This window comes from Pelophylax lessonae (assembly GCF_965119305.1).
Source record: "Pelophylax lessonae genome assembly, chromosome: 1".
Taxonomy (NCBI): Eukaryota; Metazoa; Chordata; class Amphibia; order Anura; family Ranidae; genus Pelophylax; species Pelophylax lessonae.
The window spans coordinates 476737712-476762970 of record NC_138768.1 but is presented as its reverse complement, the minus strand read 5'-3'; the positions used below and the strand labels follow the sequence as shown (position 1 = coordinate 476762970).

General features: G+C 44.3%; 1 protein-coding gene across 1 annotated transcript in view; it reads left to right on the top strand.

Annotated features, from left to right (window-relative positions):
• Positions 1-25259, top strand: part of TJP3 (tight junction protein 3) — a 498480-nt gene that overhangs the window by 317197 nt on the left and 156024 nt on the right. The window contains exons 12-13 of the mRNA XM_082257146.1: positions 9856-9964; positions 23459-23678. Coding sequence (XP_082113272.1) covers positions 9856-9964; positions 23459-23678 — 329 coding nt within the window. The remainder of the gene's footprint in view (positions 1-9855; positions 9965-23458; positions 23679-25259) is intronic.

Genomic DNA, 25259 nt, shown 5'->3' with positions numbered 1-25259 from the left:
CAACTATGTCGCAGTCCCGCTAAAAATCGCAGATTGTTGCAATTACTAGTAAAAAAAAATCTTTCCCCTAGTATGTAAACGTGATAACTTTTGCGCAAACCAATTAAAATGCACTTATTGGGACTTTTTTTTACCAAAAATATGTAGCAGAATACAAATTGGCCAAAAAGGATGAAAAAAATTAGGTTTTAAAGTGTGTTTTTTTTTTTTTTTTTGGGAATGTTATATAACAGAAAGTGAAAAATATTGTTTTCTCTATCATTCATTGACAGATGAAGCTACATATTCTTCTTGACCATTGGGTTATGCTTCCCTCTACAGGAGTAGGACACTAGGCAGGAAAAATCTTTACCATGCCTATGAAGCGGTCCCTGCAGGCATACACCCACTCACTCTGCTAAGGGATTCAGTTTGTTTCTGCCTAGTTTAGGAGTAGCAACTAGTTCCCGGTTGGGACTTCGGTCTTAGCTTGTTTTTTTAATTCTAAAGGGAACCCTTTTTTAGCTAGTTATGTTCCTGAGAGAACTACAATCAACAACCGGACTGGGTTTCGGACTGGATATCCTATATCCTTAAGGTCGCCCGGCCAGCGAGCTTGTGCAGGTTATAGCATAGCGCTAGGCCTCGCAATGGCAGAGCCCCAATGAACGGTGGGCTGGCCCGCGAGTGAAACACCTCGCCGACCTGGTTCGAGGTACCCCTTGGCCGTCAGCACCCCACCCCGAGTGGAGAGGTAGTCTGCCTGGAGTGGCGCCCACCTGATGTCGTTGGTATGGTGAGTAGTGTCCCCCCATAGCTCTGGCAGTCTCGGGGCGGACGTGGGCCCCTCCCTGGGAAGGTCAGACCCTTGGGTACCCCTCATTCCCCCTGGCCTCTCGGTATGTACCAGGCTCCCCCAAGGCCTCCTTCCTCACCATCATAGAGGTCCCTACCTCATTCAGCAACGGAGGTCCTCGGGGTGGATGCGCCGATGCCGCTATAGCAGGTCTGCTGGGGGAGGTTAATCCTGGTGGGGACCCCCAATGCCACTGATCGTTTGGACCTCTTAGGGGATCCTATAGACCGCATGGTGCACCGCCATTTTACTGTAGAATCGTTAAGCCTCATTTTGCAGAAGTTCCCATTGAAATGCATGGGCGGCCATGTTTTTGTGGTTTCCCTATAGGAATGCATTGGGCGGCCATTTTCTTGGAGTCCGCGAAAGCTGGACAGCAGGGAGCAGCAAAGCCTTTACTCTAGTGACCCAGGTACTTCCTCTTCTTGTGAAGGTTGTTTTCTCTGCACAGCAGACCGATCCTGTTCCCCTCCATATCGAATGGTGGTATGTCTATTGGGGTCCCTGTAGGTTTCTCTCTCACCCTGCTATCTGCAGTGCTAGTGGCTGGGACTTGTAGTACTGCTGGTGCAGCGGTGTGGGCCTGTTTTTCGCAGGGTTCATATGGAGTCCCAGGAACAAATTTCACCTAAAGATCCCCTCCTTGCGGTTGCGGGGACCTCAGGGTCGCAACTCCTGTCTGCCTTAAGGGTGCTTTTGGAAAACCTGGTGTCAAAAGTGGATTTGGTTTTAAAAAATTCCACTAGAAAAAAGCACCCTATGCCCTCCCCTGCCTCTCCTGTATCCTCAGATTCTGAGGTAGATTTGGCTGCTGCGGACGCATGTCACCCTGAGGCTTCTGTGTCATCGCACTCGGATGGCGAGGACGACATACTTCATCTGCAGTGCAGGAAACTCTAAAAATTGCGGATGATTCTGCAGCGTCAGTGATGCAGGTGTGGCACTCGCAAATCCCAGAAGTCGCACAAGGTTTTCCCTTGTTCGGAACTTTTTGACAAAATTGTCTCTGACCAATGGGGGTGCCTCAAACAGATGTTAGTGGTGCCAAAGCGTTTTAGAAGGCGCTATCCATACGCGGATGCGGTATCCGCAAAATGGACCGTTCCACCGAAGGTGGACCATCCGATCTTCAAACTGAACAAATCTACTGTTGTCCCGGTGGAGGAGTCCCTGGTCTTTACAGACCCTGTTGATAGGATTGAGTCTCTGTCCCGCCACTTACATGTGATAGCGTGCTCAATACTTATATATCATAGGTAAAAAGGCGCTGGTAATCTTAATATATCACGTGTTATAAAAATTAATAGGTGATTTAAAGTGTAATATATGTGATTAAAAATTGCTACAAATATATATATGATCTACTATTGGTGCAATTAGCAAAGAAAAGTGCATACCAGTGCAATTTCAATTCAGAAGTGTTTGTGCTTCTCAAAGTAAATTAATCCACAAAGGTGTGGATCAGTGAACCAATAAATAAATATATAAAGAATTCCATACAAAAATCACATAAGGATATATAAAAAAAATCACATAAGAATATATAAAAAAGTATAAATATATAAATGTGCTCCAAGTAGTGTTTAAAAGTCCAAGCAATAGCATGCAATCAAAATTGTGCTTGGTGAATTCTTATTAATCCATTCACAGTGCTCCAGGTGCTGGGATGCGACAACCATGGCCTCTTACCAGCTAGCAGCAGGTCACAAGGACCCCCAACGCCTGTGATCCCTTTATTGGGTGGATCAGACCTCTCCTCGATTGCTTGGATCTCTGGCTCCTATATTACTCGAGTTGGACCATGTAGTCCCCCCATACACATAAAGATATAGAAGAACAAATAGCCTCCAATAGTGAAATACTGTTTTATTCTCCAAAAAACATACACTATAAGGTGACAATTAGCCTCTTACTATTTGTTGTGCCCTCCTGGCACTGGGCAATTCGGCAGTACTGCCGAATTGCCCAGTGCCAGGAGGGCACAACAAATAGTAAGAGGCTAATTGTCACCTTATAGTGTATGTTTTTTGGAGAATAAAACAGTATTTCACTATTGGAGGCTATTTGTTCTTCTATATCTTTATGTGTATGGGGGGACTACATGGTCCAACTCGAGTAATATAGGAGCCAGAGATCCAAGCAATCGAGGAGAGGTCTGATCCACCCAATAAAGGGATCACAGGCGTTGGGGGTCCTTGTGACCTGCTGCTAGCTGGTAAGAGGCCACGGTTGTCACATCCCAGCACCTGGAGCACTGTGAATGGATTAATAAGAATTCACCAAGCACAATTTTGATTGCATGCTATTGCCTGGACTTTTAAACACTACTTGGAGCACATTTATATATTTATATTTTTATATATTCTTATGTGATTTTTGTATGGAATTCTTTATATATCTATTTATTGGTTCACTGATCCACACCTTTGTGGATTAATTTACTTTGAGAAGCACAAACACTTCTGAATTGAAATTGCACTGGTATGCACTTTTCTTTGCTAATTGCACCAATAGTAGATCATATATATATTTGTAGCAATTTTTAATCACATATATTACACTTTAAATCACCTATTAATTTTTATAACACGTGATATATTAAGATTACCAGCGCCTTTTTACCTATGATATATACCTATTTATTCTTTTATTACAATTAAAAGGGCAGCAGGTTCGACAATCTTTTATTTAAAGGGCCAGGCGCCTTCTCTTTTCTTTTTAGTGCTCAATACTTAAACCGATCTTCGTGATCACTCTGGTGTCCCAGACCATAATGGAATTGACAAAGTTACTAAAAAGTGACCTAGAAACTGAACAGCTCCCTCTGGGCCTGGCAGAGCTAATGGACCAAATGGTCCAAGTCTTACTATTTATATGTGATGCGTCGCTAGATGCAGGCCCTCTTGTAGCCAGAGTATCTGCGGTGGGGGTAGCTGTTAGACGCATGGTGTGGCTAAAAAGCTGGTCTGCGGATCAGACTTCAAAAAAGGCTCTATCAGAGCTCCTCTTTATGGGGGACCGTTTGTTTGGATCCTCATTGGATGAACTGATCAAGGGTCTTACAGATGGGAAGAGTACTCTTCTTCCTCAAACCTCCAAGGGCAAGTCAACACGTAATAGACAGGGGCCTTATTTTACAGCCCTTAGGCGGCCTTTTCGTGCCTCCGGCATGCAGGAGAAAGGATCTAAGCAATTTAGGTCTTCTGGGGGTTCCAAGAAGACATGGTCGGGTAAGCCGGGAGCAGGCCAATCCAGATCTACAGACAAATCCCAGTCTGCATGAAGGGATGCCCTCACCCGTAACTGGGGTGGGAGGGCGTCTTCCCTTCTTTCCGGAACCATGGACCTCCTTGATTCAGGACAAATGGGTCAACAAACTGATCCGATCGGGCTACAAGATCGAATTCAAGCCTCGACTGTCGGACAGATTCTTTCCGTCCAATCTACGCCTATCTCCAGATCGGTTAAGGGATCTATGAGAGGCGGTACAAGATCTGCTGTCGCAAGGGGTGATTGTACCGGTTCCCTCTCGGGAACGCTTTTAGGAGTTCTATACAAACCTGTTCACTGTTCCTAGGAAAGAAGGCAAAGTGCGTCCAATCCTGGACCTCAAGGCTCTGAACCCCTTTGTGCGGGTACAGAAGTTTTGAATGGAGTCCATTCATACTGTTGTGGTGTCCCTACACCATGGAGACCTTTTGGCCTCCTTCGATATTAAGGACTCAGATCTACACATACCTATTTGCGCTGGACATCAGCGGTTTCTTCGCTTCGCTGTAGGAGAGGAGCATTATCATTTTGTGGCATTACCCTTTGGTCTCGCCTCTGCTCCCAGGGTCTTCCCCAAAGTGTTGGCTCCGTTATTGTCATTACTACGACAACGGAAATTGCGGTACTGGGGTACCTGGACGATCTCCTCTTAAGAGCAGACTCGCATCCAGTCCTGTTGGGCGACTTGTCAATCACTGTACGGACTCTGCAAGAGTTCGGTTGGAACATTAATTTAAAAAAATCTGCTCTGGTACCATCTTCAAAACTGGATTATCTGGGCCTGACTCTGGACTCTGCTTCGGCGAGGGTGTTTCTTCCCCCCCCGGAAAAGCTGCAAAAGTTGCAGAGGGTGATTATTTGCTGTTATCCAGCAACCTGTCCTCTCTGTGGACTTGCATTTGCTCATTTCCACACGAGACCCTTACAAAGGGAAATTCTTGTCAAGTGGAACAAAGATCCAAAATCCTTTGACACTATGATTCCGTTGAGTCCCAGCACAGAGAGTGCTCTTCTGTGGTGGCTTCGCTCGTTGGCCCTATGCCAGGGCAAGTCCTTCCTCCCATTGTATTGGACCGTGGTAACCAGGTATGCCAGCCTGTCCGGCTGGGGAGGAGTGCTTGGGAAGCTGTGTGTCCAGGGGTCCTGGACCGTGGAGCAGTCCAGACTATCGATCAATATTCTGGAACTCAGAACGATAAAGCTTTGCTTGGGTCACTGGACAAATTGTCTGCAGGGTTGTCCAGTTCAGATTCAATCGGACAATGCCACGGCCGTGGCTTACGTCAAACATCAATGGGGCACCAAGAGTGTCTTGGCAGCCCGGGAGGTGGCCGAGATCCTAAAATGGGCAGAAATATTTGTTACAGCCCTTTCCGCCGTGCATATCCCAGGAGTGGAGAACTGGCAGGTGTTGGATCAGGGGGATTGGTCCCTGCACCTAGAGGTGTTTCATCTGCTGTGTGTCCGGTGGAGGACACCCGACGTCGACCTGTTAGCCTCTCGACTCAAAAAGAAGGTACACAGGTTTGTAGCCAGGTCTCGGGATCCTCTGGCCAATGCCACAGACGCACTGGTGGCTCATTGGGGTCAGTATCGGCTGATCTATGCATTCCCTCTGCTGAAACTCCTGCCAAGGCTTCTGCGCAGAATAGAGGTGGAAGGGATTCCGGTCATTCTGGTGGCCCCAGACTGGCCTCGCTTGTCTTGGTAGGCAGATCTGGTAAGATTGGTCGCCAATGCTCCTTGGAGACCTCCTCTCAGGGAAGATCTGCTGTCTCAAGGGTCAATCTTCCATCCTGCTTTACAGTCGCTGGCTTTAAAAGTGTGGCTGCTGAAAGCCAGGTATTGAAGGACAGGGGTCTTTATTACTCAGTGATTCCCACACTGTTGAAGGCTAGAAAATCTACCTCCCAGGAAGATCTATTATCATACGTGGAAATCGTTCATCTCATGGTGTGAATCGCTGAAGGTGCATCCTTGCCTTTTTTCGGTGGCTAGGATTTCGACCTTTCTCCAAAGAGGAGTTGAACAGTGTCGGCTTTTGGCTGTGTTTTTCCAATGCCCTTTAGCTACACATGCTTTGATTCACACTTTTATTCAAGGGGTTTACCATATGGCTCCTCCGATATGATCCCCGTTACCTCCTTGGGATCTTAACTTGGTACTGTCTGTTCTTCAAAAATGTCCCTTTGAGAACATTAGGGAGATTCCTATGCTTACACTGTCACAGAAGTTAGCCTTTTTGGTGGCTGTTACCTCTACTCGCAGAGTATCTGAATTGGCAGCGCTATCCTGCCGTTCACCTTATCTGGTGGTCCATAAAGATTAAGGTGGTACTTCGACCTAATCAGTCGCTTCTTCCTAAGGTGGTTTCTGATTTCAATTTGAATGAAGACATTGGGCTGCCTTCACTCTTTCCTAAGCCCAAGCATCCCAATGAAATTGCCTTGGCTACTGAATCTTTCAGGAAATCAGACTCTTTTTGTCCTCATGGAAGGACCTCGAAAGGGATTGGCTGCGTCTACCGCAACCATATCCAGATGGATCAGTCAGACGGTGGTACAGGCATATTCACTAAAGGGTCAGGTTTCACCATTCCCTGTGAAGGCGCATTCTATCAGGGCGCTGAGTGCCTCTTGGGCTTTTCGCCTTCAGGCGTTAGTAATGCAAGTTTGCAAGGCAGCAACTTGGTTGTCTGTGCACATGTTCACAAAATTCTACAAAGTAGATGTGTTGGCATCCTAAGATACTTCTTGTGGCCGCAAGGTTTTGCAGGCTGCTGTTTAAAAGAGAAAATATTCTCTTCGAGGGTGTATGTTTTTTCTAGGTTAGCTCCAGTTGTTCCTGGTTGAGCTTCATGCTCACTGGTTGGCTAAGTTTAGCCTTTGGGGGAATTACGTTCTTTTCCTTGTTGTTTTCCCACCCTTCATGCAAATACTGCTTTGGGACGTCCCAATGGTCAAGAAGAAAATGGAGCTGCATCTGTAAATGAACGATAGAGAAAACTGGATTTTTGACTTACCGTAAAATCCTTTTCTCCGAAGTTCATTGACAGAAGCAGCCCCCGCCCCTCTATTTCTGAGTGAGATGGGGTTTTTTCTTCTAAACACTGCTTGCAACTAAACTGAATCCTATAGCAGAGTGAGTGGGTGTATGCCTGCAGGGACTGCCCCATAGGCGTGGTAAAGATTTTTCCTGCCTATTGTCCTACTCCTGTAGGGGGCAGCATAACCCAATGGTCAAAAAGAATATGGATCTGCGTCTGTCAATGAACTTCAGAGAAAAGGGATTTTACAGTAAGTCAAAAATCCAGTTTATTCTAGAATTGTCGCTCTTTTTTTGTTTATAGCACAAAAAATAAAAACCGCACAGGTGATCAAATACCACCAAAAGAAAGCTCTATTTGTGGGGAAAAAAGGACATCAATTTTATTAGGGTACAGTGTCGCACGGCCACGCAATTGTCAGTTAAAGTAACGCAGTTCCGAATCACAAAAACTGGCCTGGTCATTAAGGGGGAAAAACCTTCTGATCTAGAAGTGGTTAACCACTTAGGGTCGGAAGGTTTTTAGGCCAATTTGTATTCTGCCACAGATTTTGGGTAAAAAAAATCCCAATAAGTGTTTGATACAATTGGAGGGGCAAAGTGGGACTTTAAAGGTGCAAATGATGGAGAAAAATCTGGATTCTCATAAAAAATCACATTTTATTGCACATGAAGGACAAAAGACATAACAGACAATACTTTTAAAATAGTAAAAGCACAAGAAAGCACTCGATTATGTCAACTCATTGAGTTGACATAATCGAGTGCTTTCTTGTGCTTTTACTATTTTAAAAGTATTGTTTGTTATGTCTTTTGTCCTTCATGTGCAATAAAATGTGATTTTTTTATGAGAATCCAGATTTTTCTCCATCATTTGCACCTTTAAAGTCCCACTTTGCCCCTCCAATTGTATCTACCTCTATTTAGGGATGTGGTGCCTCTAACGTTTCTCATCTCTGGCAATATATTTAAAAGAATTCTGGCAATATATTTAAAAGAATTCCCAATAAGTGTTTATTGATTGGTTTGCGCAAACGTTATCACCTCTACAAACTAGGAGAAAGATTTATGTCCTTTTTATTTTTACTAATAATGGCGGTGATCAGCAATTTTTAGCAAGACTGCGACATTGCGGCGGACAGATTGGACACCTAACTAACATTTCTGACACTTTTGGGGGGGGGGGGAGACCAGTGACATTACAGTAATCAGTGCTAAAATATGCACTGTTACTCTAGTAATGGGGTTAAATAGTTAAATGTATGCCTAGGGGGTGTTTTCTAACTGTGAGGGGAATGGGCTTATGGAATCAACACAGGGACCTGTGTTCCTCAATAGGAGAACACAGGAACCCTGTATTGATTGCTGACAGAACGGTTTTGCCGTGTTTATAACAGCAGACCGCCGTTCTGTATTCCCGGGAAGTGATCGCAGGTGCCCAGCGGCAATCGCGGCCGCCGGCCCCGCTGATCAGTTTCCTTTCTCGCGAATCGCCGCTGGCGCGCCCCCACACTCACTCCCAAGGAGCAACGTATGGGTACGGCAATTTGCATGGCTGAGCCGCAGTATATCTGCCGCGGGTGGTCGGCAAGAGGTTAACTAGGTATTTTTTATGTAGACGGTATATGCATACTGGCAACTACACCCCAAAACACATTCCGCTACTTCTCCGGAGTATGATGATACTTTTTTACAGCCTAGCCACATAGTCGCAATATCCAAGTAGTACCTTCAGGCATTGTCCACTTTAAGACCAGGCCTTCTTCTGACACTTTTTGTTTACAAGTAAAAATCATTTTTTTTGCTAGAAAATTACTTCGAACCCCCGAACATTATATATTATTGTAGCAGAGGTCCTAGAGAATATTTCACATGGCATTTGGGCATCAATTTTCAAATGCAATTTTACACACTAACTTCTAGAACATTGCTAAATGAAACCTAGCTGTTAATGTTGACCTTTATCACAGAAATGAGCTCTCAAGTGGTGAGCTCAGACCTATTGCATCTGGGGACAGAGCGCATATCAGGAGGTTTAAATCGGAGAAAGTGCCTGCTCCTGTGTTTAAAAAAGATATGATTTACCCTTTGTGTATTAAATTGTTTTACAACTTTGGCCAGGTATTGCTTGTTGCCAGCCTTGTCCCAGCTATCTCTGCCCTTCAACAGCCCAGGATTTCCTTGATACACTTCTTACAGTTCGGTTCTGGTCTTCCATGCTCATGATGTTGAGAGCGTCCTGAAGGGTTTTAAAAAATAACACTTTCCGCCAAATCATGCAAGTGTACGCGATTGACTGCAAATGGTTATACCGGGGTTATGGCTGCGGATGTCAGCCATAAACCCGGTATTGGTTTTTAGGAGCTAAGTAACCACTGGATTGCTTTTACAGGCGTTGGAAGGCGGTTCGCCCCAACTAACCAAGGTTGTTCTTTAAAGTAAACTTATTTATGTATTATGTATTTTATGTATTTATGTACTTATTATGTATTTATGTACTTTTTAAACTATATTAGTTCCTAAATGCAGGCTCCAGAGTAGCTCTGCCTACTCAGCTATATTATACAAAGTGCCAACATGTAGGAATAATTTTTTACGTTTTTACACAGGTTCCGCAAAGTTTATGTTCTTTAGGTAGTTTTTTTTTCTTATTTTAAAATGGAATGCTATAAGATACAGTCTTACTAAAATGTTTCCATTTACAGGTCAATGAAACAAGTTTCCACAACATGACACGTGAAGATGCAGTGCAGTATCTAATGAACATCCCACAGAATGAAGAAATCGTAATACTGACGCAGGGCAAAGAAGACAGTAAGTAGTATAGTTCCAGTTCACACTGCCGCAACTTATGCGACTTGAGAGTTCAAAGTCGCATGACAGGTCACGCCACATTAACAGCAATGGAACCGTTCAAATTGGTGTGACTCAAATTGCTTCAACTTGGAAAAAGGTCTCTGTACTAATTTGGTGCAACTTCAACATAACTTACATTCACTACTGTTAAAGAACTTGTATGCAAGCCGCGATGAAGTCACGCCTGGATGTCGAATTCAAAGCCGTGGCAGTGTGAACAAGAGCTTAAGGTTTAACTGTAATTTTGCCTTTCCTAAAATTAACTTTCTCTTTTGTTCATAAACTGACATAGCACTCCATAAATCATAACTAGTGGGTTATATTGCCTCCTCCAGGAGTAGGACTAGGCAGAACAAAAAACACTTGGCTATGCCCATGGGCCATCCTCAGCTGGTATATAACCCCCCCCCCCCCTCTCTGCTCTAGGTAATCTGTTTTAATCTGTCTAGTAAGGAGTAAGGACCTAGGCTCCCAGCTGGGATCTCTGGTCCTAGCAATTTTCTCCTTTCTTACATCTTTTTTTCTTTTCTCTCGGGAGATCTACAATCAACTGCCGAGCTGGGCAATTCAGATCCAGGTCCCCTCAGCCCAGTCAGCGAGCACGTGCAGACCACAGCTATGCGCTATGTCAGCCACAACATAGTCTCACAGACAGAGTCTGACCCACGAGTTAAACGTCTCGCAGGGTCGCATACTACCGAGCTTGGGTCTGAGTCTCAGCGCTCCCTTTTTTTCCGACAGCTCCCCTACTTCGGTGGCGAGGAGTACTGTCTGGAGTGTTTCCCGCTCCATGGAAGGGTTAGTACAGTCCCCCCTCTCCCTTTTTGGTGGTTCTCTTTGGGGTGGATGCGGTTAACCTCCAAGGAAGGTCGGACCTGCCTGCAGGTTCCCTCCTCCCATCCTTAAATCCCTAACTTAGCTGGGCTTCCCCCATTCCCCCCTGTCTGGACCTAGAGTCTGGTGGGGGTCCCAGGGCAGAGAATGCAGCAGAGACCCCTGGGGTCTCCCCCCCCCCCCTGCTATCCCCACTTTGTAAGAGTCTTGGGATAGTGTGTGTCCCGCCCTGGTAGTCTGGAGGCGTCCCAGTGTAAGATACCCCTGGGTGCATGCCCTGCTGTTTGCAGTGTGGGTATAGTGCAGAGGGGTCCCAGTGCAGAGTGCACAGCAGTCTCTCCCCTTAACGCGTGTCCCACCTTCAAGACAGAGGGTGCAGCGTTGCAGAGGGTGCAGGAAAGATCCTGGCAGCATTCTTCAGTGTAGCTGATGGTGAATGAAAAAGCGCTGGTTGACACACTTATCACTGCAGTGCGTGAGACTTTAAAAATGGAGGATGCGACTGATTTAGCCACGGACGTGGCTGTGTCGTTTGGTACACACAAGTCGCATTGTACTCCAAAGCTGTTTCCTTATGTGCCTTATTTTGACAGGTTTTTCTGTAAGGAATGGGAACAAAATTACCCTTTGTGATGCCCATACATTTGGCTGTACGTTACCCTTTTGAGGAGTCACTTTTTAAAAAGTGGGCTAGTCCACCGGTGGTGGACCCTCCTATTTCCAGGTTGAATAAAGCAACCATGATCCCAGTAGAGGAATCCCTGTGGCACGCATCATGTTTACTATGGCTGGTTTGGCATTGAGGCCAGTCTTTACCTCAGCCCTGGTTTCTCAGACCCTAACTGAATGGGCCAAACTTTTGTGCCAGGGTCTGGGGGATGAGCAGGTCCCCGCTGCTTGTATTGATTTAGCTGACCAGTTGGTCCATGTGCTGCAGTTTTTTTTGTGATGCAGCTTTGGATACAGCTCTTGTACTGTCCAAACTTTTTGTTTCAGCGAGGTTGATTAGGCGCATGGTGTGGCTTAAGAATTGGTCTGCAGGCCAAGCCTCTGAGAAAGCTCTCATTGATCTGCCCTTTCAAGGTTATCGCTTGTTTGGGGCTACCCTGGATGACATCGTTAAGGGTATCACTGGAGAAAGAGTACCTTACTGCTACAGTCAAGGAAAGGGAAGGCGCCCCACCGCAGACAGGGGCCCTCCTTATAAGCCCATAGAAAATTATTTTGTGCTTCTGGGATGGAGAATAAGGGAAATAGAGCTTTTAAATCTTCCCCGGGAGGTTCCAAGCAACCTTGGTCGGGTAGGCCTAGAGCTAGCTTCCCCAGACCAGCAGACAAGACTCCTTCAGCATGAAGGTCTGCCCTCACCCATTATTGGGGTGGGGGGACATCTTTGCTGGTTTCCGGCCCCGTGGACTTCTTTGGTGAGCGTCAAGAGATCTCCGAAATGTTTATTTTTGGGGTACCCAGAAAGGGGAACAAAGCTTGTCTTTTTCAGGATTTTTTTAGGTCCTGAGTCTCCTTGTGCAGATTTTTTTAAAATTAAACATTTTTATTTCCCACAACAGTGTACAAATGTCCAATGCATAAACATATTCCATGTTCAGTACAATCATGCTATATGTAACATGTATAAGTGATGCCAAACAGAGGCGGCTCTAGGCTTTGTGAGGCCTTAGGCAAAATTTAGACATGAGGCCCCACTCACCCCCTTTGCAGGGGTTAAGGAAGAACCCAGAGGCCGAGCATCTTATTACTGCTGCTGCTTGTGTGGGTGGGATGTGTACTGTGGCAATCACATGGGATGAGACTGGGAACCATGGGTAAGGGGAGAAGGAGTAGAGGGTAAAAGGGGGGAGTGGGTAGATGATGAGGGATGGGTAGAGGAGAACTGGAGTGAAACTGGGGGATCCTCATCTGTATTGTAATAAAAAAAGAAGGATTTGTGCTTGCATGAGGGAAAGGGAGGGGAGGGGGGGGGGAGCCAGAGAGAAAGGAATGGACAGAGAAAGAAAGGAATAGACAAAGAGAGGAATGGAGAGAGAACAAGAGAAAGGGGTGGAGCAAGAAAGAAAGAAGGGATGGAGCAAGAAAGAAAGAAGGGATGGAGCAAGAAAGAAAGAAGGGATGGAGCAAGAAAGAAAGAAGGGATGGAGCAAGAAAGAAAGAAGGGATGGAGCAAGAAAGAAAGAAGGGATGGAGCAAGAAAGAGGGGAGGTAGAAAGAGAAAGGGAGGGAGGGAGACAAAGTAGGGAGATAGAAAGAATTAAAGAGGGGAGGGAGAAAATAAAGAAAGCAAAAGAGGGGAGGGAGAAAGAGAGCGAAAGAGAGAGAGAAAAAGAAAGAAAGGGGAGGGAGAAAGAAAGAGAAACAAAGAGGGGATGGAGAGAAAAAGAAAAGAGGGAGGGAGGAAGACTATGATGGAAAGAAAGAAGGGAGAGGGAGGGAGAAAGAAAGAAATAAGAGAGAAAGAGGGGAGGGAGAAAGAAAAAAAGGGAGAGAGAAAGAAAGGAAAGCAAGAAGGGAGGGAGAAAAGGAGGAAGAAAGAGAGAAAGAGGGGAGGGAGAAAAAAGAGGAAGAAAGATAGAATGAAAGAGGGAAGGGAGAAGGGAGGGAGACAGAAAGAAAGAAGGGAGAGAGAAAGGAAAGAAAGAGAGAGGGGAGGGAGAAAAAAAAGAGAAAGAGGGGAGGGAGAAAAAAAGAAAAACAAAAAAAGAGGGGAGAAAGAAAAAAAAGGAGGGTGAAAGAAGGGAGAGGGAAAGAAAGAGAAACAAAGAGGGGGAGGGAGAGAAAGAAGGGAGGGAGAAAGAAATAAAGGAAAGAAAGAAGGGAGGGAGCAAGAAAGATAGAAAGAATGAAAGAGGGGAGGGAGAAAAATAAAGAAGGGAGGGAGAAAGAAAGAAGGGAGAGAGAAATAAATAAAGAGGGGAAGGAGGAACAAAGGAAAGCAAGAAAGAAGGGAGAAAGAAAGATGGGAGGGAGAGAGAAAGAAGGGAGGGAGAAAGAAAGAAGGAATTGAGAGAGATGTAGGAAGAACGGAATGGAGAGAGATGAAGGGTGCCCCTTACCTCAGAGTACTCACTGGGAAGCAGAAGGGAGGGGGTGGGTGGGTGGATGGATGGGATGGCTAGATCAGGTGCCATCTTTCCTCTTCTGGTTGCTGCTGTTCACAGGAGAGGGCGGGAGGAGGAGGAGCAGAAGCAGCTCACTCTCCTTCCCGGTCTTTGGGGGAGGGGGGAACTGTCAGTGCAGCGCTGTGATCCGGAGCTGTCAGTGAGCTCCTATCCCCCGGTGAGCTGCTCCTGATCACAACCCCGAATCGTAGTTGATTGTACCTCTTACAGACCGCCCGGGACTGTGCTGATGGCAGGGAGATCCCTGTTGCCAGCCTCAGAGGTGGCTCTTTAACTAGGCAAACCAGGCAGCCATGAGACCCCTCTGAGCGCGAGGCCTTGGGCAACCGCCTAATTTGCCTAATTAAAGAGCCGCCTCTTATGCCAAAGAGTCCTGAGGGATGACAGAGTTCACCGCCTTAAAATAACACTTGGGTATTATAGACCATCTATGTAGAAATATACATAAGGAGAGCATACATGCATGCTCCAGAGCTGGCCAAACATCAAACAGAGAGAGGAGAAAAGATCAGCAAATCTACACACGTGTCAGGTACATTAAGCAATCGGTCCCAGACCTTGTTATATTTTGCAGGGCAACCTCTATTGATGTAAATACATTTTTATAAGGTAACGTGATATTTACGTCAGTTTTCCAGTCAGATAGTCTGGGGGGAGTTTGCCTCATCCATACTTCATGCTATTGTTTTCTTAGCCAAGAATAAAGTTTCATGGAGAAAAATTTTGGTGTATTTATCAGTATCAGCATCAGGGAGAATTCCCAAAAGACACGATTTGGGGTCCAAAGTCAGCGGAGATCGCATGTTGTCATGAAGAAAGTCAATCACCTGTTTTCAATATCCCTGCATATATGGGCATGACCATAGGAGGTGGTAGAATGTGCCAGGTGCTTGATTGCACAGTAGGCATGTAGGGGATTGTCCCTGATTAAACTTAGCCAATCTTGTAGGAGTGAGGTATGAGCGATGCAGAATGTATATTTGGGTCAGTCTCTCCGATATTTTTGGGGAGACAGTTTTGCATGCATCCAGCGCCTCGCCCCAATCTTTGTCCTCTATATTCCACAGGTCTCCCTCCCATCGTGTTTTTACAGTATAAGCTATTTTCATTGATGAGGGGGTGTGCAGCATGTTATAGAATACAGATAATTTCTGGGAGTCCTCACTTTTAACCACCTCCATAATAGAATTGCAGGAGGGATGGGGTATCAAATCTGAAAACTGGAGCATGACGGATTTGTAAAAAACGAAAAAGAACATACAATTTGGAAGGGTAAATTCCATTTTCAGAGCATCAAAAGTTTTTAACGAGCCAGCCGAGATTAAGTGCGAGAGGTAGAAAATGCCCTTTCTCCAACAAACCTCCAAATCCGGCACGGTCAAGAATTTTTGGAGAGTTCTGTTGTGCCAAATGAGGATAGTCGTTATATACGGGAATGTCCAGTTTAACAGGATAGCTTCCATATCTTCCTTTAATGGTACAAGAGGGTACTATGTCCCTCTCTTCTGGTGATGTCCTCCATGCCTGCTGCTATGGCACAGATAGGGTCCATGGTCAGTTGGGCCCAGGTGGGGCATGCGAGTAAGCTGAATTGTTTTCTGTCAGTCTTATCTATATGGAACGATTGGGATAGTTGGGATGCTAAGTAATAGAGACTGAAGCCCGGTAAGGCCATGCCGGCCAAATCAGTGGGATTTTTGAGCAGTCGCCACGCTAATTTGTGTCTATTCTTCCCCCAAACAAAGGGTTTGAGAATTGCATCTATAGTTTTGAAATGTTTCAGCGGTAAATATCAGAGGTGAGGGACTCGAGTCACATGACTTGACTTAAGTCGGACTTAAGTCACCAGTTTGAGGACTTGAGACTTGCTTGACTAAAATTAATAAAAGACTCGACTTGACTTTGACTTGGTATTCATGACTTGAGACTTGACTTTGACTTGAAACATATGACTCAAAATGACTTTTAAGTTATTAAATATTTGCATTTTCTCAAGATGTGTTAAAACAAAATGAATGTGCCTGTTATGTTTCTGACACCACAGTCACTTAAAACACCTCAGTGTGTTCTGATTTTTAGGACACTGGCTGTTTAACAATGGAAATACTTAACCTGTTTTTAGTGACTGTGGTGTTGAAACATGACCGGACAAAGGATTTTGAGCTGTGTGGGAATTCAAAGTGTTTCTTTAATATGCCACGAAAAAAGCACTAAGCAGTTTTTTTAATGTTGAAAATAAAACAAAACCTTTCCTGACCACTAACTTTTAACTGATTTAAAGGTGAAAATTGGGGTAGATCAGTATTTTGACTTGATTTGTGACTTGACCAAAATAAATGCCTTGACTTGCTTGACTTCTAGCAGGGACTCGACTTGCTTGCTTTTTGCCACAGTAACTTGGGACTTGCTTGAGATTTGAAGGTTAAGACTTGAGACTTGCTTGTGACTTGCAAATGTGTGACTTACTCCCATGTCTGGTAAATATACTAGAGTGTGCCATAATACATACAGAATTTTAGGTAGAAGTATCATTTTAATAAGGTTGATATGGCCTAGTACTCCAAGGGGGAGACGTGCCCATATTTGTGTTTTGGATTTAATCAGGGCAAACAATGGTTCCACATTTAGTGAAACATAATCATCCGGGCACCTAGTCACTTTCACCCCAAGATACTTCATAGTATTGACTTTCTGTATGGGCAGTTGGGTCTGGAGCTCAGTCTGGGGCGCTTGATCAAGTGGGAGAATTTGTGACTTCCCCCAATTGATCCAAAGCCCAGAGAATGAGTCAAAATGTTCAACTGTTCGTAAGGCCTCCGCCAGGGATGGGCCCGAATCCGCCAAATATAGGAGTGTGTCATCTGCATACATACATATTTTTTCTTCAAACTCATCTACGCTCAAACTCTGTATCAATGGGTTATCTCTGATGGCTATAGCTAGGGGTTCGGTGGCCAATACATACAGTAGGGGGGGGGGAACAGAGGGCAGCCCTGCCTAGTGCCTCTGGAGAGTGCAAAAGCGCCCGACTGCCAGCCATTAGCCACCACCTTGGCAACAGGGGCTTGGTAAAGCAAACCGATCCATCTAAGGAATTCGGGGCCAAAGCTTACAGTGCCAGGCAGTTCCACAAATAATTCCACTCAACCGAGTCGAACACCTTAGCTGTGTCAAGTGTTACTACCACCCTCTCCCCAACGTTGTCGTGATGGGCTTGCATATTTCTAAATAAGGAAGTGTTTCTACCCAGCATAAAACTGGCCTGATCCTCGTGTACTAGGGTTAGGATGACCTGATTGAGGCGCAGAGCCAAAATTTTTGCCAATATTTTAATGTCGACCTTGAGTAGTGAGATAGGTTTATATGATTCGGGAAGACCCAGGTCTTTATCAGGCTTGGGAATGAGTACGATAATGGCTTCTCGCATGGAAGGGGCTAGGGTGAGGGTTTAAAAAAGGTGATTGTCAAGATTGTCAAGAGTAAGCAAGTGAGGTATCAGGGTCTCGCTGTATTGTGAATACAATTCAATGGGTAGTCCATCAGAACCAGGGGACTTGGATCTAGCAAAACTGGCGATAGCTGTCACTATCTCCTCAGTCCTTAATGGTGCCTCCAGTGTTTCTATTTGAGCAGGGGTCAATTGTGGGATGGCAAGATTTTCTAAAAAGTGATCAATGGGCGTTGTGTCATCAGTTGTAGTGGTGGTATAGATGGAACCAAAGAATCCGTGGAACATAGCTGTTACCTCCGCAAGGTCGGATAAGTTACATAGGGAGAACACCACCGGGGGTCTATCCTCACCATGTGCCATGTAGGCCAATAGTCTGCCTGCTCTCTCTCCGTGTTCAAAAAGTTTCTGCTTAGAGAAGAAAAGTTTTCTTCTAGACATCTCTGATTGCAATCTCTGATTGCAGTTGATTAACTACCCTAGATTGCAGTTTAAGGCGGGAGGCATTAACAGGAGATGGGTTATTCTCATACTGACGTTCTGTAAGGGAGAGCTCCTCCAATACCCTATCTGCCTCCCCAGATGTGGTAGTTTTAAGCCTATTTATTCGAGATATCAGGGTGGCACTCACATGAAGTTAAACGAGTCCCATACGTTCCCGGATGAAGCGGATTGAGTGTTGTCATGGAAAAACCTTTTCCATTCATTGTCCATCCGACCATCATTTGGGAGTAGCGAGAACCAAAATGGGTTTAATCTCCAGGTCCTATGCGGTTTAAAGTGTAGGGACAGCTAATGTCATCCAATATGGACTATGATCCGATAGAAGTCTAGGACAAAAAGCCACATCTAACAAACAAGGCACTAGTGTCTGTGATATAAATAAAAAGTCTATGCGGGACATTGTGTTATGGGTGGAGGAAAAGCATGAATATGCTCTGGTGTTGGCATGTTTAGTCCTCCAGGAGTCAACCAGATTAAAAGAAGTTATCAGTCTGGCAAGCCTAGTGGGCGGACAGAGTCTAGAATGTGGGAGAGATTGTTGTGCTCTGTCCAGGTCAGGGTGTAAAGTAGCATTAAAGTCTCCCAACCAGATGTCTGGAAACGTGGGGCGTTGTGCCATATAGTCGAGTCCTTCTGTCAAAACTGTCATGCAAAATGGCTGGGGTTTTCCGATGACCAGAGAGAGTCTGAGCCTCGCCAGAGGTTGTGAGGGTATACGTAGAAGCCACCCAAGGAGCACCAAGATGACCGTCACTGTCCTGATAAAGCTAGGGGATTAGTCCCAGGGTAGTGCTTAATGGCGACTCTGGGGTGGTCAGGGAGGGTAGCAGAGAGACCGATCGTCCACCAGTACCTTTGAAATGTGAATCCAGGTGGCAGCAGAGCCGAGATGGTGCAGAAGCTATACAGCTGGGAGGAGCAGTATGCCCGCGGATAGCCAGAACTAGGCCGAAGCCGTGGTCTCGCTTAGAAGCAGTGGCCAGCTGGGGGAACGCCCCTCTGATCGGGCCGTCGACCGGTCAAAGGTTCGTGAGGCCTCGGCTGGTCATGCAAGGGGTCCGCAGGGGGAACCTGTCAAGCTGGGAAAGGGTGAATTCGGAGCAAGGAGTAATATTAACCACTTTACCACCGGAGGTTTTTCCTGCTTAACGTCCAGGCCACTTTTTGCAACTTGGCACTGCGCGACTTTAACTGACAATTGCGCGGTCATGCAACCCTGTACCCAAACGAAATTTACGTCCTTTTTTTCCCACAAACAGAGCTTCCTTTTGGTGGTATTTGTTCACCTCTGCGCTTTTCATTTTTTGCGATATTAATAAAAAAGAGCGAATATTTTGCAAAAAAATTGACATTTTCTACTTTGACAGTTAAAAAATATCCAATATATTCAATTTTTGTCATATATTTAGGACAAAATGTATTTAGCTACATGTCTTTGACAAAAAAATTTGCAATGAGCGTATTTTTAACTGCTTAGATTTTACCCCATTCCTGACCAGGCTATATTTTGCGATTCGGCATTGCGTTACTTTAACAGACATTTGCGTGGTCGTGCGACGCTGTACCCAAAATAAATTTGTCCCCACAAATAGAGCTTTCTTTTGGTGGTATTTGATCACCTGTGCGATTTTTTTTTTTTTTTTTTTCTTTTTTTTTTTTTAATTTTTGAAAAAAAGAGCGACAATTTTGAAAAAAGAAACAATATTTTTTACATTCTGATATGTAACATTACCAAAAAAATGTAAAAATCTAAATTTTTTAACATTTTAGGACAATTTGTTTTCTGCTACACATTTTTGGTAAAAAAAAATCACAATAAGCGTATTTTGATTGGTTTGCGCAAAAGTTATCGCGTTTACTAACTACGGGAAAGATTTGTCATTTTTATTGTTTAATTTTTTTTTTTTGCTAGTAATGGCGGCGATCTGCGATTTTTTTTTTGTGGGACTGCGACATTGCGGCGGACAGATCGGACCCCTAACTGACATTTTTGACATATTTATAAATATGCACTGTTACTGTAATAATGACACTAGCAGGGAAGGGGTTAAGTTTATTGGTGATCAAGGGGTTAAATGTATGCCACATTGCTTACTGACGTGTGTGGGGGGAGGGGGTTGTGTGACACAGACACAGATCGTAGGTTCAGCTATGCTGAATCCTGTAATCTGTCACTGTCTGTCACATAGGAGATCCGCCCGCTTTGTTTACACAAGCGGGCGGATTTCCTCACTCGATCCCCGACGATCAGGGAAGAGCGGCGGTGATCACTGCCTCTCCTCCCCTGGCCTGACTCCCGCTGTGTCTGAGAGGGAGAGGGGAGAGTCTGGTGAAGTAGGTCTACGTCACCAGATGATAACGAGCCACTTTGCTGCAGTACCAGCTCAGTGAGTGGTCGGCAAGTGGTTAATCGGGAGTAATGTATGGAGCTTTGGTCACCCACGTCTTACTCCATGCTGTGCCAGGCCATGCCCACCCACCCCCCCCTTTCTTCTGCCAATTTCAATTCCTGCAAACGTTCAGGTGATGTCTGAACTACCTAAGGTCCCCCCTATCCCTGTCCAAGGAATTGATTTACCTAGGCCTGATTCTATATCTGACCAGGGTGGTTTTTCCTCTGCACAAAAACTTCAGGGACCACAGTCCGTGATTCTTTGGCTGCTGTCACACAGATAGTTCTCTCTCCCATTTTGCATACAGGTTCTGAGTCTGGTGGTACCTACCTTCAAGACAGTTCTGTTTGCACAGTCTTACATGCAGCTCCTTTAGCAGGTTCGGCTCCACAGAAGGATACAGAAGTTTGTCACAAGGTCACGGGGTTCCTCTAAAGGACGCCGCTGGCGTCCAAGGGCCACTTGGTCATCCGTGCATACCTTTACAAAAAAAGGTAGATCTTTGGCATCTGCGGATGCTTCTTTTGGCCGCAAAGTTTTGCAGGCTGCTGTTTAAGAGGGGCTGTTCCCTCTTGAGGAGTGTTTTTTCTTTAACCTTTATTTTTCAGATGGGGCTCCTGTGCCCCGGTTAGGGCTCCTGTGTCCTGGCTAAGGGCTCTTATGTTTAGTCTTAGGTTATTTTCCCCACCCCTCATTTTTCTTTTGGCACAGCTTTTAAACGTCCCACTAGTCATGATTTATGGAGCGATGTGTCCGTCGATGAACGAAAGAGAAAATTGAATTTTTGTACTTACCATAAAATCCATTTCTCGGAGTTCGATGGACGCAGATCCCACCCCTCTATGGAGTTCTGTTGCTTCTAATACTGCTTGCTACTAAACTGATTACCTAGAGCAGAGAGGGGGGTTATATACCAGCTGAGGACGACCCATGGGCGTAGCCAGGTGGTTTTTGTTCTGCTTAGTCCTACTCCTGGAGGAGGCAATATAACCCGCTGATGGAGCACTGTGTCCATCGATGAAGTAAGAGAAATGGACTTTACGGTAAGAACAAAAATCCAATTTCTTAGGATCCACATTTATAGAGTCTACATTGTTGTTCATATGGCATAGTACATGGGTAAGCATGTAATTGGTCAAAGACAGGGGTCTCCAAACTTTCTAAACAAAGGGCCAGTTTAAATGTAAAGAAGGTCCCACGCTATGGAAATAAGGGGGAAAAAGAGGGGAGAAGGCTGCTGCCTCCCTAAAATATAGCCAAAGGCCATATCAAAGATACAAATAAACAAGGGTAGGGAAAATGGCGCCGCCAAATTGTATTCAAAATAGATACACTCTAGTAGGTAAATCAAGGTGAACAGTATGTATACCTACATAGGAATTAATATATCACCACATCAATAATTAATTAAAAATGTGCACCATAAAAACCACAAAAAATCTCATCAATATCACAGTATAACATAAAGTGCTTAGTGTCGTGACCTGATTGAATCAAATCCAGTAAGGTGACTAAATTACATAAAGTGCAAACCCACTAAATAGTGGTGACACTAGTGGCTTGTGGGAGGTGTAGTAAAAAAAAAAATATAAATAAATAAATCGATAATAATAAACAAATATAATGTATAATAAAAAAAATATGAATATGAAATTGAATAAGCGGAGGGTGAAGATCCAATAAATATATATATCCAGTAATAAATATTAAAGTTATATGTGCAACCGTGTAACACCGGTGCAAGGTGTAAATATACTTCACTGAGGAAAAAAGTTGCAAGGTGAACAATAGGAAATTAGTATGTGCAAAAAATATGACACATAAATGACCCCTTATTTATATAAAGTGCAAGTTATTTTATGCACAGTGAGATATCTTCAATGCTGGGTGCATATATCATAAATTATAAGTCCGCTCGGCGGACTGCTTGCACGGTTCCCCCCTTTGTATGGATGCGGTTTTAATGCCTTTTTATACTATGGAAATGTGAGTACCCTACCTTATGAGCTTTAATAAAATTGTCATTACGGTATCACACTTGTTCATTTTATATACACTACTGTTGGAGTCTAACCTGGGAGTACACTGATTATTGAGGAACGGCATCGATCCCCCCCCCCCCTCCTGGTACCGAGACGTACGGATGTAGGAGCCATTGGATTAGCTACCTCCATGCTGTGGTATACAGCTTAAATGTACCCTGCCTAATACCCCTATGTGAGTAGAAAATGCCCTGACATCAATGGGAGTAAACCATAACAAACATTGGTATTAGTGAGAGGAATAATGCTCTTCTATTGGTGTCAGTGCGAGGAATAGTGCCCCATCATTGGTGTCTTTAGAAGGAATAGTGCCCCAAGGGCCCGGATAAAGGCAGATAATAGGCCACATTCTGCCCCCAGGCACATATAAGACATTGGCTTTTCATGTAAAAATACAGCAAGTTCAATTCTCTGAGTTAGGCATATGACCTGTTTAAAATAATTTCTTTTTTTAGTTTGATTTGCTTGTTTTGAATTAATTCTTGTTAACACATTGTAGGGCAGATGAGAGAATGCTTTTCTCTTGCAGTTTTCAATTATTAAATCTGTAAACAATATGAACTCAACTAATCTGTGAGTTCAGTTAGAAACATAACTGTCTTGTGCTCTTGCAGATTTAGCAAATACAGAATATTATGTTTTTTTTTTCTTCTGTGAATTCAGCACTGTCAGCAGGCCATTTTTGTATTGTAAAGTGGCGTACATACGAATTAAAATTTGGCCAGTTCAGTAGGGACCAGTTGAATTTCAATCTCTGTGTAGCCCTCCATATTCAACAGAAGCAGGATAATAGATTGGCTTCTGTCGATGCTGGAAATGTTTTATTCAATCAGCAGCTGCTGCAGCGCTGATCAGTGTATGCTAACAGCGGGCAGTCCCTGCTGTCAGAATGCAATGTCCCCAGTGACAGAAGAGAATTCCTGCATCTACCTCGCTTGTGTGAATGCAGGAATCTGTTCTTGTTTTTTTTCATGCAGTTCACTATCTGAATGAAAAAAAAAAGATCCATGTGTACCAAGCTTTAGACCTGCTTGCAGTTGTGTTGTATATAGTACATCCCTGTCACTTGCTATTTTACGATGCAAATTTTGCTTTAGTTTACAGAAAAATGATCAAGTCTAATTTGGGCGATTCCTTCTATATTCGTACACACTTTGAGTTTGAAGCAGATACCCCATCTGGTCTGAGTTTTACACGGGGTGAGATATTCCATGTTTTGGATACAATGTACCGTGGAAAAATAGGCTCTTGGCTTGCCACCCGTGTTGGAAAAGATTTGAAGGAGATGAAAAAAGGAATAATACCAAATAGATCCAGGTAAATAGTGTGTCCTTATTCTGATCTTTGCATTTTATATTTGAATAAGAAATCCAGGTGTGGCATTTTACATATATATATATATATATATATATATATATATATATATATATATATATATATATATATATAGATAAAAAATAGTTACATTGGTTCAGCTAGAACCAATGTAAGATTGCATTTTCCATACCTGTGGGATCCATCCAGAAGCTGTAAATCACTGTAGCAGACACTGATACTCCAGTGATCTCCACTATCTTCCAGGTCCTGTGCTCTGTTGTATTGTGAACACAGGAGGGCAGATGTTAGCATGGACACCATTCAGAGAATAAAAAGAGGTAAAAGCAGCGCCAATGTATATGATAAAAAGTCTATATAAAAGTATACAGATAAAAGTCCAAATAATACATATGTAAGCAGTCCAGAGTCCTTAAGAGGAAATAGGAGGAGAAAACCAGAACAGGGTCCCCAAGCACCGGTGATTCAGTGTAAGATGGATAGGCACCCAATTGTGACAGCCAAAAGGAATGCTTACCAGAAGCATTTGACCCTCATATGATGGAGAGGTCAAAACAGGCAAATAGGACAAACAGGGTCCAGGAACATCCGGAAGGATAAGAGAACAAAACCTTATCCACAACCGATCACAGAGACAATCCCATATTCCTAAGGTTGGATCATTCCAAATGTATGTATAGGCCTACCACTTCATAGGCTATCCCCTCTTCAGTCTATCATGAACGCTGCTGCCAGGCTTATCCACCTTACCAACCGCTCAGCGTCTGCCTCCCCTCTCTGCCAATCCCTACACTGGCTCCCGAATGCCAGGCGAATTAAATTCAAAATACTAACCACAACATACAAAGCCATCCACAACTCTGCCCCGAGCTACATCACAAATCTTGTCTCCAAATATCACCCAAATTGTCCTCTCTGCTCCTCTCAAGACCGCCTACTCTCAAGCTCCCTTGTCTCCTCTCATGCTCATCTCCATGATTTCTCCAGGGCCTCTTCCATCCTCTGGAACGCTCTACCTCAACCTGTACGGCTATCTCCTACTCTAGCTGCTTTCAGGCGATCGCTAAAAACTCATTTCTTCAGGGAAGCCTATCACACCGCCAACTAATCTGCCATCAGCTCATTCCCTACTCTTACCTCTTGTAACACCTGCCCCACCCCATTAGATTGTAAGCTCTTCAGAGCAGGGCCCTCTAAATCCTCTTGTATTTTATTGTATTGTATATGTACTGTCTCCCACTAATAAGGATTTCTATAGCGTTGCGTAAATTGCTGGCGCTATAGAAATCCTTATTAATAATAATGTATGCATCCTCCGTTCCTCAATTCCCCAGCTTAACCTCAAAGCAATGGACAAACAATAGTGTAGACTGCACATATAGTATTTATTCAAAAAAGGAATTGCACTTACGTTTCAGTTGAAAGCAAAAGCATAAAAGGTAATTTGAAAGCCACGGCATAAGAGCATGCTAGACGTCCAGTGTCAAATTCCGCCTTACGCGTATCGTCAAATGAAATGACATAGTCTGAGGCGTGAATGCCTTTCATTTTCTCAACAAATGC